The following is a 13,277-nucleotide window of genomic DNA, read 5'->3' as shown; positions in this document are numbered from 1 at the left end:
TTCTTTTGTTTGTTTTCCCCGTGTTTTGTCCCCTCCCTGTCGCGCCTATCGCGACTTAGGCAGCCGAGGTTAGGGCAGGGCAGTGCCAGCCTGGGGCCATTCCAGCCCTGCTGTCCCTTTGTCATGGAATTGTCATTGTCATTCCCACCAGGAATCCACACCGGGTCGGGATCAAACACAGAATTCCAAAGCATTTTCCCCATTATTCCCTCCTGTACCCCCAAATCAGGCTGGATTTTGTCATTAAATTAAATTTCTAATAAATCCCCTCAATTTCCTATCCTCACCACTCATCACTGTGGGTTTTTTTAATCAGCCCTGGTGTCATTAAATTAATTTTTATCATTAATTTTATCATTTCGCAGGCAGATTATTCTGGATTCACCAGCACCACTTTCCTGATGCTAATCAGAACAATTCATGCAAAGCTCACTGAAGATATTTTACACTTTAAATTCCCTCTAAACCCCCAAAATTTGGTTAGAAAAGGAGCTTCTTTAACAGTGGAAAAATTAAAAGTATTCCACAGTCATTAAAATGGCAGCTTCTCACTTTTGCTTTACATTTTGATCTTTGGAGGTTCATCCCTCCATTTTAGCAAAAAACAGCACTTAAATCCTATTTTTATACATTTGGGAACTGTGAGAAGATGGTTTGATGATACAAATACGGTCAGATTTATAGGAATAATTACAATTTTAGGATAATTTGGGTTCATTTCATGCCCTGCTTGGAATTCCTTTGGAATTCTCCTGCTCCATCCCTGTCCCTCAATCAATCCTCATGAAAACCTGGAATCTTGGAATAAAGAGGCCCAAAATACACTGAATTAAGGAGCCCTGAGGAAGAAGGTGCAGAAACCACATCAAGGAATTCTTTGTTGGGAATATTGGATTAAATCCCACTGGGGCTGAGATGCACAAGTTTTTTGGAGCCAAATAAAAACACAATAATTGAGGATATTTCAGGGGAATTTCTTTTTGCTGGCAATCCAGGGCAGCTCACACCGCTTGTTTTGGACATTTTTGTTGTTTTTAATCCTAATTTCAATTTGTAAACTCATTTCTTGGGACTGTTGAGACAGGAAAACAACTACCAGCCGAGCAACGTCAAATTTTTATTTCAAACCTCTGCAAAGCTGCACCAGTGACTGATTGATGTGGATTAAAATCCCGTTTTTCCTCTTTACACAACCATAATACTGAATTTTACAATGGTCAGGAGCCTGCCTTTAAAATCCTTCTGCATAACAGCAAGGAATTGAAAATAAAAAAGCCAAATTTCGATATTGTTGACTTACCGAGGCTGCAGTAAAACTCTCCAGCTGTGTGGTCCCACAGAGTGCAGCCACCAATTCACAAAATACACCTTGAAATTCGTGTGGTTTTTGAGTCCCAGGGCCACAAATTGAAGTTCCAGGAAGGAGAAATGAAAAGGAAACGGGAACAGTTGGCCCAGAGTCACGCAGAGGGCACAGAGTGAAAGCAGGGAAAAATAAATTCCTTCATTTCCCCCAAGTGCTCACTCCTAATCAGGCCACAAATAAAACAGAATAAAGACAATTTTCCGATTCCTATTCTAAAATTTCAAGTTTTTACTCACTGACATCAACAAAACTTAAGACATTTCTTGGCTTTCCCCTTGTAGTTGTTTTAAAAACCAGAATTATTTCACCCCATTTCTCCCACGCTGCTCCTGAATGGGGATTTGGGACCTGTTTTAATCACAGAGCAGTTTTTTGGGGTTTGTTTGGCTTTTTTTTAAGCAAAACACTCACAAACACTCACAGCTGCCCAGGGAAATCCTTTTCCTGTCTGCTCGGGGTTTTACACCCAGCTCAAGTAACGACTCTTCCTTTTGTGCAGCTTGTGGGGGGTTTTATTTGACATTTTTTCCAGATGTTAACCGACAGTAAATGTGGGGGGAAAAACTCCCCGAGGCACACACAGAGGGGCTGGAAATCAAGAAATGCTGTGAAAGAGATTTTTACCAAAAATTCCTTTGGATTTTTGGTTGATTCTTCGAGGCACTTCTGGAGGAAGAGGCGCAGGCTGAGAGGTGCAGGCACCGAAGAGGCACTGGGAGGTATCAAAGTGATGATGGAAGAAGTTTTCCTGCAAAATTCCCAGGAATTCCTTGTGAGGAGGCCCTGGCACAGAATATCCAAAGAAATGGGGCTGCCCCTGGATCCCTGGAAGTGTCCAAGGCCAGGCTGGAGCAGCCTGGGACAGTGGAAATGTCCCTGCCCATGGCAGGGGTGGCACTGGGGGATCTTTAAAGTCCTTCCCACCCAAACCACTCCATGATTCTATAATAGGATGGAGCAGGAACTGGGAATTTTCCGCTGCTCTGAGCAGGGAGCGGGGCCTGGGCAGGATTTTCCAGCTCTAAGGAGAGCTCTTTGCTGAAACACTTTAAGGTGCAAGTACAAAAATCAATAAATAACACCTGAATCTTAAGGGGTTTCGTGACAGCTCCTTTAAAAAATTAGGTACTTCTCTCATGTTCTACAAAGAACTAGAAATATTTACAGGATTAAATATTTATAGGATTAAAAGCCATTTTTTTTCTTTTTTTTTTTTTTTTTTTTCTTTAAGACAATAAAGTAAAATTCAGCAAGGCACTTCAATTTTGTTCCTAACCAGTTCTCCCCATTTCTAAAACCAAGGGTGCAGAAAAGGGTATTTTTAAGCACTTCTAACCCCAAATTTGGCAGTATTTGCATGGGAGAACTCTAGCCCAGGTATTTCAGCTTTTCATTAAAACAGTGGAGCAACAGTAATTCTAAATTTCTTAACCTTCACTGTTTAGTTTTAAATTCTTTTCAGCTCCAGAGAATGAAAACTCAGATTTTTTAGTGAAGGTGGTGAGTGCCTGTTTTACCAGCTCCCCCCTCTAAATAAGAAAGGCAGGAGGAATAATTTGCCAGAGCAAAGCAGTCCTAATTCACCAGGAACACACAGCAATTTTCAGTTAAACCACCCAAGGAGGTAAAAAAACCCAATTACTGAAGGCCTTTTGCTGAAATCCAAACCCAAAACAGGAGCAGGGTGATTCTGTACCATCAGAGAATCATGGAATAGCAAATCCAGAATTAAACACACAGAACTCCAGCCCTGAAGTGTGAGTTTCCTATAAATTCTCCTCAATTTGTACCAATTTTTTGTCCAGAACTGCCCTCCACCATGAATACCTGGGATGTGTGGGGGGAAAAGTGCCACCAAAGGGAATTGGGGAGTGGTTCTTTCCTTTCCTTTTATCCCACAAAGTCTCTTCCTCCTCCTCCTCCTCTTCCCCAGCCCCACTAAAACAGCAGGGGGGTTTTTCAGGGAGCTGTTTCCTACCCCAAATTCCCTCCTGGCTGCAGGGGAATGGTGGGAAGGCAATTCAGCAGCAGTTGCCAAAAGCAGTTTGGGGTGAGGGGTGGAGGCTGTCCCAGAAGTGCAAAGGGCCCTTGTGGGGCCACACAAAGGGGGTTTACAGCCCCCTCCTCACCCCCTGCCCCAATAAAGGGGGAGAAAGGGGCTGTGCCCCACACAGGGGGTGAGGAGGAATTCCTGAGCCAGTTTTGGGGTCTCTGCTCCACAGGGAGTGAGGGTTGTGCTGCTCCAGCTCCCGAATTCACCCCCAGATTTTCCCACTGCGGATCCAGCTCCGCGTCCTCGGGATGTTTGGTGGCACTGATGGGACGTGCTGGTCCCTCCAGGACGTGGATCCATCACTCCTCAGCAGGGAGGGAGGAGTTTGCTGTAATCCCACAGCTGGGAACCCACAGGCACCACCAGGGCTCGGGGTGTGTCCCCAAAGGTTTTGGTGGGGAGGGGGAAAAGGTGCAGAAAATTAAAAAATTCCCTCTGACAGCCCAGCCTGGGACAGGCCAGCACTGCCAGAGGAGGAAGTGCTCAAAATTAAAAAAAAACTCAATGTAATCCAAGCCACTGCTTGGACATGGATTGTGCTGCATCAGAGCAGCAGAGCTCCCACTGGGAAAAAGAGGAATCTTCCCACTCCTCTTCCTTCTATTCCTCACTCCAAGTCACTGCAGCAGTGCTCTGCTGGGGAAAGAGTCACTGAACAGGAGGCAAGCTCAAAATCATAGTGGGAAAAACCCCAAACCAGTGACAGTTTAGGGAAAGGTGATGATGATGATGGTGATGAGAAGCCCGTCAGAACTGGAGCTGAGGGGATGGAGTGTCAGTGGCTTTAGCAGCAGGCCCAGCCTGGAGGGGAGGTCTCCTTGATGTTGATGTAATCCCCACTCCCAGCAGAGGAGGAGCTTCCATCTCCCGTGGATGAGGACATCATCTTCTCAATCAGAACCCTGGGAGAAAAACATTCCTGAGTTTGCTTTGTGGGTTGGTTTTTTTGGTTTTTTTTTAATAACCAGCAGTGTTGGGCAGTGCAGAAAAGAAGTAAAAATAACAAGCAAAGCTCAGAAGGACATAAACTGCAGGAAATTACTAAAAATTCAGGTTAAGGAATGTGACAGCACTGGCAGCTGGACTTGGGCAGGGACACCTTCCTCTATCCCAGGTTGCTCCAAGCCCTGTCCAGCCTGGCCTTGGGCACTTCAGGGATGCAGGGACAGCTCTGGGCAGGGAATTAACTCTTGGACACATCACCAGGTTCTGCTCCTACCTCATGGATTCATTGATGTTCTTGTTTTCCTTCACAGACGTCTCCACCCATCCTGAAAATCCATTTTCTTTGCTGAACCGATCGATTTCTTCCCTGGTCACTGCCCACGGGGAAAGGTCACACTGCAAAGCAGGAATGAGGCATTCCAGTCACACAATCCCAGAATGGTTTTGGTTGGAGGGGACCTTAAAATTGTCCAGTTCCACCCCTGCATTGGCAGGGACATTTCCACTGTCCCAGGCTGCTCCAGCCTGGCCTGGGACACTTCCAGGGATCCAGGGGCAGCCCCATGTCTTTGTATAATCTGTGCCAGGGCCTCCCCACTCTCACAGAGAGGAATTTCTCTCTAATTTTGAAGCTGGAAGGGCCATTCAGTGGCTGTGTGAGGCAGCTCAGCCCTCACAGCTCCCAGGTCTTGGGGCAAGGCTCTCACTGGGATGTTGCAAGCAGCAACTTCTTCATCTGATATCTCAGTTACTGACACACCTCAGTCAAGCATGCCTGGAATGGAGATTCCAACGTTGTCCCTCATCCCAAATCTGCCCAGGCTCTCAGGGGAAAGGTGGCACAGGTGTGGTGGCACTGATGCCAACAGGATGGACACGGAGGCAGAGAGGGAGCCTGGCCCAGAGCTCGTGGGTGCAGCCACCCAGGCTCCCTGATCCTGGCAAAGCTGTTGCCTCAAAACAGAACCCCAGGATCGCTGAGGCTGGAAAATCCCTCTGGGATCAGCGAGTCCGAGCTGTGCCCGATGCCCACCCTGAGCCCTGAGTGCCACCTCCAGCTGCCACCTCCAGGGACGGGGACTCCAAACCTCCCTGGGCACTTCCAAGGCCTGGCCGCCCTTTCCATGAGGAAATTCCTGCTGCTGTCCAAGCTGAGCCTCCCCTGGCCCAGCCTGAGGCCATTCCCTCTCCTCCTATTCCTGTTCCCTGGGATAACATCCCAAAATCCCCCTGGCTGCTCTCTCCTATCAGGGAGTTTATTATTTATCTCCTATCAGGGATTATTGAAGTGCAGTTTGTGGAGAAGTGGATAAGAAAAGCCATTCTCCTGCCCACCCACCCCATTTTTGAGTCATCTGCAGTTTTAGGCTCTCCCAAAGCAGGCAAGTCTCAAACTGAATTTGGAAAGGGCTCCTGAGCCAGCGCTGGCACAGGGAGAACATAAAGGAGGTTTGGAAATGAAGGGAAAATACATCATTAAAAGGCAGAAACCAACGCAGAGAGTGAAACCTGGCGCTGGATCCACATGGAAAGCAGAGATTTCCACAGGAGCTGTGCCTCAGGGTGACATTGAGGTGACACAGCCTGCCTAGGGGACAGGGACAGGAGGGGAGGAAATGGCCCCAGGTTGCACCAGAGGGGGTTTGTGATGGATTTTAGGAGGAATTTCTTCAAGGAAAGGGTTGTAAAGCAGGGCTATGGAGAAGAATCCTTGGGAGAGGTGGAAAATTCCAGGAGGGGTCTGGAAAGGTTTAAAGGTGACAGGCTGTGGGATAACTCCAGGCAAGGGTGAGTGCTGAAGGTGTTCCCTGCTGTGCACACAGAGAAAAATGCAGAAATAAACAGAAACACCCAGAGAAACACAAACACAGTGAAATACACCCAAAGAGAAAAACACAGAAATACACACAAAACCCAAACAGAAACACACAAAACCCACACAGAAACACACAAAACCCACACAGAAACACATAAAAACAGAGAAACAGAGAAACACACACAAAACCCACACAAAAAGACACAAACCCCACACAGAAACACACACAAACCCACATAGAAACACAGAAACCCACACAGAAACACACAAAACCCACACAGAAACACACAAAACCTGCACAGACACACACAGAAACACACAAATCTCACACAGAAACATACACAAACCCCATACAAAAATACACAACCCCACACAAATCCCACAGAGAAACACACAACAACCCACAGAAACACACACAAACCCCACAGAGAAACACACAAACCCCACAGAAACCCCCCACAAAAACCCACACAAACCCCACAAACAAACCCACACAAACCCCACATAAAACCCCACACAATCCCCCCACAAAAACACAAACCACACACACAAACCCACACAAACCCCACATAAAACCCCCCACAAACCCCCCACAAAACCCCCCACAAAAACCCACACAAACCCCACACGCAAACCCCACACAACCCCCCCCCCAAAAACACACACAAAAACCTACACAAACCTCACACAAACCCCACACAAACCCCCCCAAAAACACACAATAACCTACACAAACCTCACACAAACCCCACACAAACCCCACACACAAACCCCACACAAACCCCACACAAACCCCACACACAAACCTCACACAAACCCACACAAACCCCACAGAGAAACACACAAACCCTACAGAAACCCCCCACAAGAACCCACACAAACCCCACACGCAAACCCCACACAAACCCCCCCGAAAACACACACAAAAACCCACACAAACCCCACATAAAACCCCACACAAACCCCAAAAAAACACACACACAAACCCACACAAACCCCCCACACAAACCCCCCACACAAACCCACACAAACCCCCCACACAAACCCCACACACAAACCCACACAACCCCCCCCCAAAAACACCCACACAAACCTACACAAACCCCACACAAACCCCACACACAAACCCACACAAACCCCACATAAAACCCCACACAAACCCCAAAAAACGCACACACAAACCCACACAAACCCCCCACACAAACCCACACAAACCCCACACACAAACCCACACAAACCCCCCCAAAAACACACAAAAACCTACACAAACCTCACACAAACCCCACACAAACCCCACACACAAACCCCACACAAACCCCACACAAACCCCACACACAAACCTCACACAAACCCACACAAACCACACAGAGAAACACACAAACCCTACAGAAACCCCCCACAAGACCCCACACAAACCCCACACGCAAACCCCACACAAACCCCCCCCAAAACACACACAAAAACCTACACAAACCCCACACAAACCCCACATAAAACCCACACAACCCCCCCCAAAAAACACCCACACAAACCTACACAAACCCCACACAAACCCCACACACAAACCCACACAAACCCCACATAAAACCCCACACAAACCCCAAAAAAACGCACACACAAACCCACACAAACCCCCCACACAAACCCCACACACAAACCCCACACAAACCCCCCCAAAAACACCCACACAAACCTACACAAACCCCACACAAACCCCACACATAAACCCACACAAACCCCACATAAAACCCCACACAAACCCCAAAAAAACGCACACACAAACCCCCACAAACCGCACACACAAACCCACACAAACCCCACATAAAACCCCAAAAAAACACCCACACAAACCTACACAAACCCCACACAAACCCCACACACAAACCCACACAAACCCCACACACAAACCCACACAAACCCCACATAAAACCCCACACAAACCCCAAAAAAACGCACACACAAACCCACACAAACCCCCCACACAAACCCACACAAACCCCACACACAAACCCACACAAAACCCCCCCAAAAACCCCCACACACCCCAAAAAAAACCCCACAAAAACCCCCCACACAAACCCACACAAACCCCCCCCAAAAACACCCACACAAACCTACACAAACCCCACACAAACCGCACACACAAACCCACACAAACCCCACACACAAACCCACACAAACCCCACATAAAACCCCACACAAACCCCAAAAAAACGCACACACAAACCCACACAAACCCCCCACACAAACCCACACAAACCCCACACACAAACCCACACAAACCCCCCCCAAAAACACCCACACAAACCTACACAAACCCCACACAAACCGCACACACAAACCCACACAAACCCCACATAAAACCCCACACAAACCCCCCACACAAACCCCACACAAGCCCCACACACAAACCCACACAAACCCCCCACAAACCCCACATAAAACCCCACACAAACCCCACAAAAACCCACAAAACCCCCCGACAGGCCTGCCCACCTTGTTGGCCAGCAGCAGGCAGGGCACGGGGCTCCCATCTGGCAGCAGAAGTTTGCTGTCCAAGTCCTGCTTCCACTTCTGGCTGTTGCTGAAGGTGCTGGTGTTGGTGACATCGAACATGATCACACAGGCCGAGGCCTCCCTGTAGTACAGCCGGGTCATGGACGTGAAGCGTTCCTGCCCTGAGGAGTCCAAACCATAAAAAAACACACCTCTCCAGTCACTGTTTTGGGGTTTGTTCGTGTAAACGATGTGTTTATGCGTTATTTTCGCAGCTGGCGCTAATGAGGTCTGGTTAATTGATGTGGGAGTTCAGGGACTGGATGGGTTCTGGCTTGGGTGTCTCTGTGTTGGGTAGGTCTCAGATCATGGAATGGTGAAATTCTGGGTTTGTTTGGGTTAAAAAGGAGCAAAGATCACTCAGTGCCATGGGCAGGGACACCTTCCCCTATCCCAGGGTGCTCCAAGTGGTCTGGGACGCTTCCAGGGATGGGGAAGGCCCAATATTTGCATTATTCCCAGGGTAACTCAGTCCCCTGCAGCCACCCTGGGTGCCACAAGGGCACAGTGCCAGCGTGGCCCCTCTGCTCCCCAAACTCAAACTCCTTTTTGGGGCCAAAACTGAAATCAGCTTCTTGCAGCATTGCTCACTCCGCCAGCTTCTCCTTCCTGTTCCCTCTTTATGGATTCCAGGCACCCGAGCAGCAAAACCAGAGGAAACCACAGCCCTGTTTTTTTTCCCTGCTCCACATCCAGAGGTGCCATTTTAGAGATGCTGATGCCTCAGGCCTCTCCCGGTGCCAGGGAATTTGGGAAGTTCATTTCTCTACCCCTCTCCAAGGAGCAGGAGCTCCTCATTCCACTCCAGATCGCCTAATTCTGTCCCTCAGAGTGCATCTCAGGCCACAAATTTGGATTTTAACACAAGATTTGGAGTTGAGCAGCCTCATATCCAGCCAGTTCCACATTCCCTCTGCTCTGGCTCCGGAACAGAAAGGAAAGGCTTGGCAGGAATTACTGTGGGCATTCCTTGCAGGTGGATTTTTAATTAAATATTTAAATTGACTATCACAGGCTTGAGGCAGCAAAGCAGAGCAGTCCTGCCCCTGGAATCCACTGGCTCCTGGGATTTATTTTGGGAGGAGGAAGAAAAGGAAGAAAAAGGAAGAAAAAGGAGGAGCAAAGGGGAAGGGAAGGGAAGGGAAGGGAAGGGAAGGGAAGGGAAGGGAAGGGAAGGGAAGGGAAGGGAAGGGAAGGGAAGGGAAGGGAAGGGAAGGGAAGGGAAGGGAAGGGAAGGGAAGGGAAGGGAAGGGAAGGGAAGGGAAGGGAAGGGAAGGGAAGGGAAGGGAAGGGAAGGGGAAGGGAAGGGAAGGGAAGGGAAGGGAAGGGAAGGGAAGGGAAGGGAAGGGAAGGGAAGGGAAGGGAAGGGAAGGGAAGGGAAGGGAAGGGAAGGGAAGGGAAGGGAAGGGAAGGGAAGGGAAGGGAAGGGAAGGGAAGGGAAGGGAAGGGAAGGGAAGGGAAGGGAAGGGAAGGGAAGGGAAGGGAAGGGAAGGGAAGGGAAGGGAGGCAGAGGAAGAGGAAGGCAAAAAAGGCCAAAACATTGAGAACTTTAAAAAACCCTTCAAAATACCTGCAATGTCCCAGAGCTGCAGCCGAACGGTCTCCGACTCCGACCACTGAACCACCTTCAGCGCAAAATCCACTGGAGAATTCCCAAAAAACCAGAAAGGAAACCTGACCAGGGCCATTCTGCACCACGGGGCTCATTCCTCACCAGCCTCTCCCCATCTCCCAGAGCACCAACCCAGCTCCAACCTTTCAGAATCCTGGATCAGGGTCATCACCCCGTGCACAATTCCAGGCTGAACAGGGCTTGGAGAAACCTGGGATAGGGAAAGGTGTCCCAGCCCATGGGGTGAGAGGAGATGTGAGGTCCCTTCCAACCTGAATCACCCCGTATTTGCCATAAGCAGGCTGGTGAGTCAAAAGGGGAAGCCCAATGTTGTTCTCAGATGTGTCAGGGTTTCACTGCAGGGCAAAACCTGCCCTGCTTTACTGGCAGCCAGACCCAGCCGGGCTGGGACTGACCAAAACCAGGAACAAAGTACAGAAAAAAGTACCAGAAACCAGTCTGCAGCATTTCCTGCTGCGAGAGACCACGGGCACAGCCCGCAGCTCCGTGGCTCCCCAGCGTTTCCCACCTCTAATCCATCCCCTCTCAGGTCAGGAATAAGGAGATTTAAACAACTGTGCTCAACCCCCACGATTTTGGGTCCTTGGGGAGATTTCTTGGGTAAACCCTTGGCAGCTCCTGCTCCTCCCAGGTTATTAATTTACACAAAGAACCAAAATCCTGCTCAGCCCCACTCCCAGCCTCCCCTTCACAGATGTTCCCAAGTGCTGCTGACCCCTCAGCAGCGAGGCCAGGCTGTTCAATTAATGCCAAACCAGCGCTGCTGCTGGTTTTACTGGGATGAGCTGAGCCTGTACCCTCAGACTACGCAGTTTACAGCTCCTGGGGGGGTTATTCCAAGGATGGGGCACCCCAAATGAGCCGGGCAGAGCCACAGAAGCTCCTGGGGGCTCAGTGCTGTTCAATTAATGCCAAACCAGCGCTGCTGCCGGTTTTACTGGGATGAGCTGGACCTACAACCCCAGTCTGTCCATCTCACAGTTCCTGGGGTGGTTATTCCAAAGGGTGGGAGAAGGATGGGACACCCCAAACGAGCCACAGAATCCCCCGGGGGCTCAGGGATGAAGGTCTGGGACTTGATACCCCATAAACCACGGATGATGCGCCGCTGTTCCTACCCCAAATCCCCAACCCCACAGCCAGGGGAGGACGGGGGGAGAGAGGGGCGAGTTCCCCCGGGAGCAGGGGCGAGTTGGGGGCGCTCCGGGCAGGGCGCGGCTCGGGATGCGCACCGGGATGGGCGCGGTGCCGCACCCCAGGAAACCCCCAGGAAACCCCCGGGAACTCAGGGACCCCCAGGGCTCACCTCCCACGGTGGATTTGTAGTGCCGGTTGAAGCTGTCGTTGGCGTAGCGCTGCACCAGCGAGGTTTTTCCCACCGTGGCGTCCCCCACCACCAGCACCTTGAACATCCGATCGCGCTGCCCCATCCCGGCCCGGCCCGGCCCCGCTCGGTCATGTGCGGGTCAGCTGGGACAGCGGCGGAGCCTCCCGGGGCTGCCGGGATCTGTAGTTCGCTGTCTTCCGCCGGAGCCCAGCCCCGGGCATCGCCTCATCCTGCTCTGTGCATCTTGTGTGTCAGCAGATCCTGCTCTGTGCACCCCGGATCCTGCTCTGTGCACCCCAGATCGTGCTCTGTGCACCCCGGATCCTGCTCTGTGCACCCTAGATCCTGCTCTGTGCACCCCGGATCCTGCTCTGTGCACCCCCGGATCCTGCTCTGTGCATCTTGTGTGTCAGCAGATCCTGCTCTGTGCACCCCGGATCCTGCTCTGTGCACCCCAGATCCTGCTCTGTGCACCCCAGATCCTGCTCTGTGCATCTTGTGTGTCAGCAGATCCTGCTCTGTGCACCCCAGATCCTGCTCTGTGCACCCCGGATCCTGCTCTGTGCACCCCAGATCCTGCTCTGTGCATCTTGTGTGTCAGCAGATCCTGCTCTGTGCACCCCAGATCCTGCTCTGTGCACCCCGGATCCTGCTCTGTGCACCCCCAGATCCTGCTCTGTGCACCCCAGATCCTGCTCTGTGCACCCCCAGATCCTGCTCTGTGCATCTTGTGTGTCAGCAGATCCTGCTCTGTGCACCCCAGATCCTGCTCTGTGCACCCCGGATCCTGCTCTGTGCACCCCCAGATCCTGCCCAGTGCACCCCAGATCCTGCTCTGTGCACCCCCAGATCCTGCTCTGTGCATCTTGTGTGTCAGCAGATCCTGCTCTGTGCACCCCCACATCCAGCCCCCTGTACCCCATGTCCTGCACATCCCCTGTGTCCCCCAATCCTGTCCCCTGCACCCCCAGATCCAGCCCCACAGACCCCTGTACCCTCCTATCCAACTGCAGCACCCATTCATCTGACCCCTGTACCCCTGAACCTCTGTAGCCCTGTACCCCTGAACCCCTGTACCCCTGAACCCCTGTCCCCCTGAACCCCTGTACCCCTGTATCCCTGTACCCCTGAACCCCTGTACCCCTGAACCCCTGTACCCCTGTATCCCTGTACTCCTGAACCCCTGTACCCCTGTATCCCTGTACCCCATAACCCCCGTACCCCTGAACCCCTGTACCCCTGTATCCCTGTACCACTGAACCCCTGTACCCCTGTATCCCTGTACCCCTGAACCCCTGTACACCTGTATCCCTGTACTCCTGAACCCCAGAACCCCTGACCCCCTGTACCCCTGAACCCCTGTACCCCATAACCCCATAACCCCTGTACCCCTGTCCCCCTGACCCCCTGTAGCCCTGTACCCCTGAACCCCTGTACCCCTGTACCCCTGACCCCCTGTACCCCTAAACCCCAGGCCATGCTGCCTGCACCCCAGATCCAGCCCCACAGCCTGCACAAACACCTCTCCCAATCGATTTTCATTCAAACAAGGCTCCCCTGTTGCTGGGACTTCTCCAAGGT

General features: G+C 51.2%; 1 protein-coding gene across 1 annotated transcript; it reads right to left on the bottom strand.

Annotated features, from left to right (window-relative positions):
- Window positions 1–1,098: 1,098 nt before the first annotated feature.
- Window positions 1,099–11,803, bottom strand: RAB29 (RAB29, member RAS oncogene family). The gene is made up of 5 exons (XM_005529320.3): window positions 11,676–11,803; window positions 10,307–10,378; window positions 8,677–8,858; window positions 4,639–4,760; window positions 1,099–4,321 (listed from the first exon to the last, which is right to left on the bottom strand). Exons 1-5 carry the CDS (start codon window positions 11,797–11,799, stop codon window positions 4,204–4,206), a joined length of 618 nt encoding a protein of 205 aa, XP_005529377.2. The 5' UTR covers window positions 11,800–11,803; the 3' UTR covers window positions 1,099–4,203.
- Window positions 11,804–13,277: the final 1,474 nt, after the last annotated feature.

The sequence above is a fragment of the Pseudopodoces humilis genome, chromosome 26 (genome assembly GCF_049639895.1).
Source record: "Pseudopodoces humilis isolate 2021_Gansu_Grassland_sample_001 chromosome 26, ASM4963989v1, whole genome shotgun sequence".
NCBI classification, from domain to species: Eukaryota; Metazoa; Chordata; class Aves; order Passeriformes; family Paridae; genus Pseudopodoces; species Pseudopodoces humilis.
The sequence above is the reverse complement of the archived record's forward strand: the minus strand, read 5'-3'. Positions and strand labels throughout refer to the sequence as shown.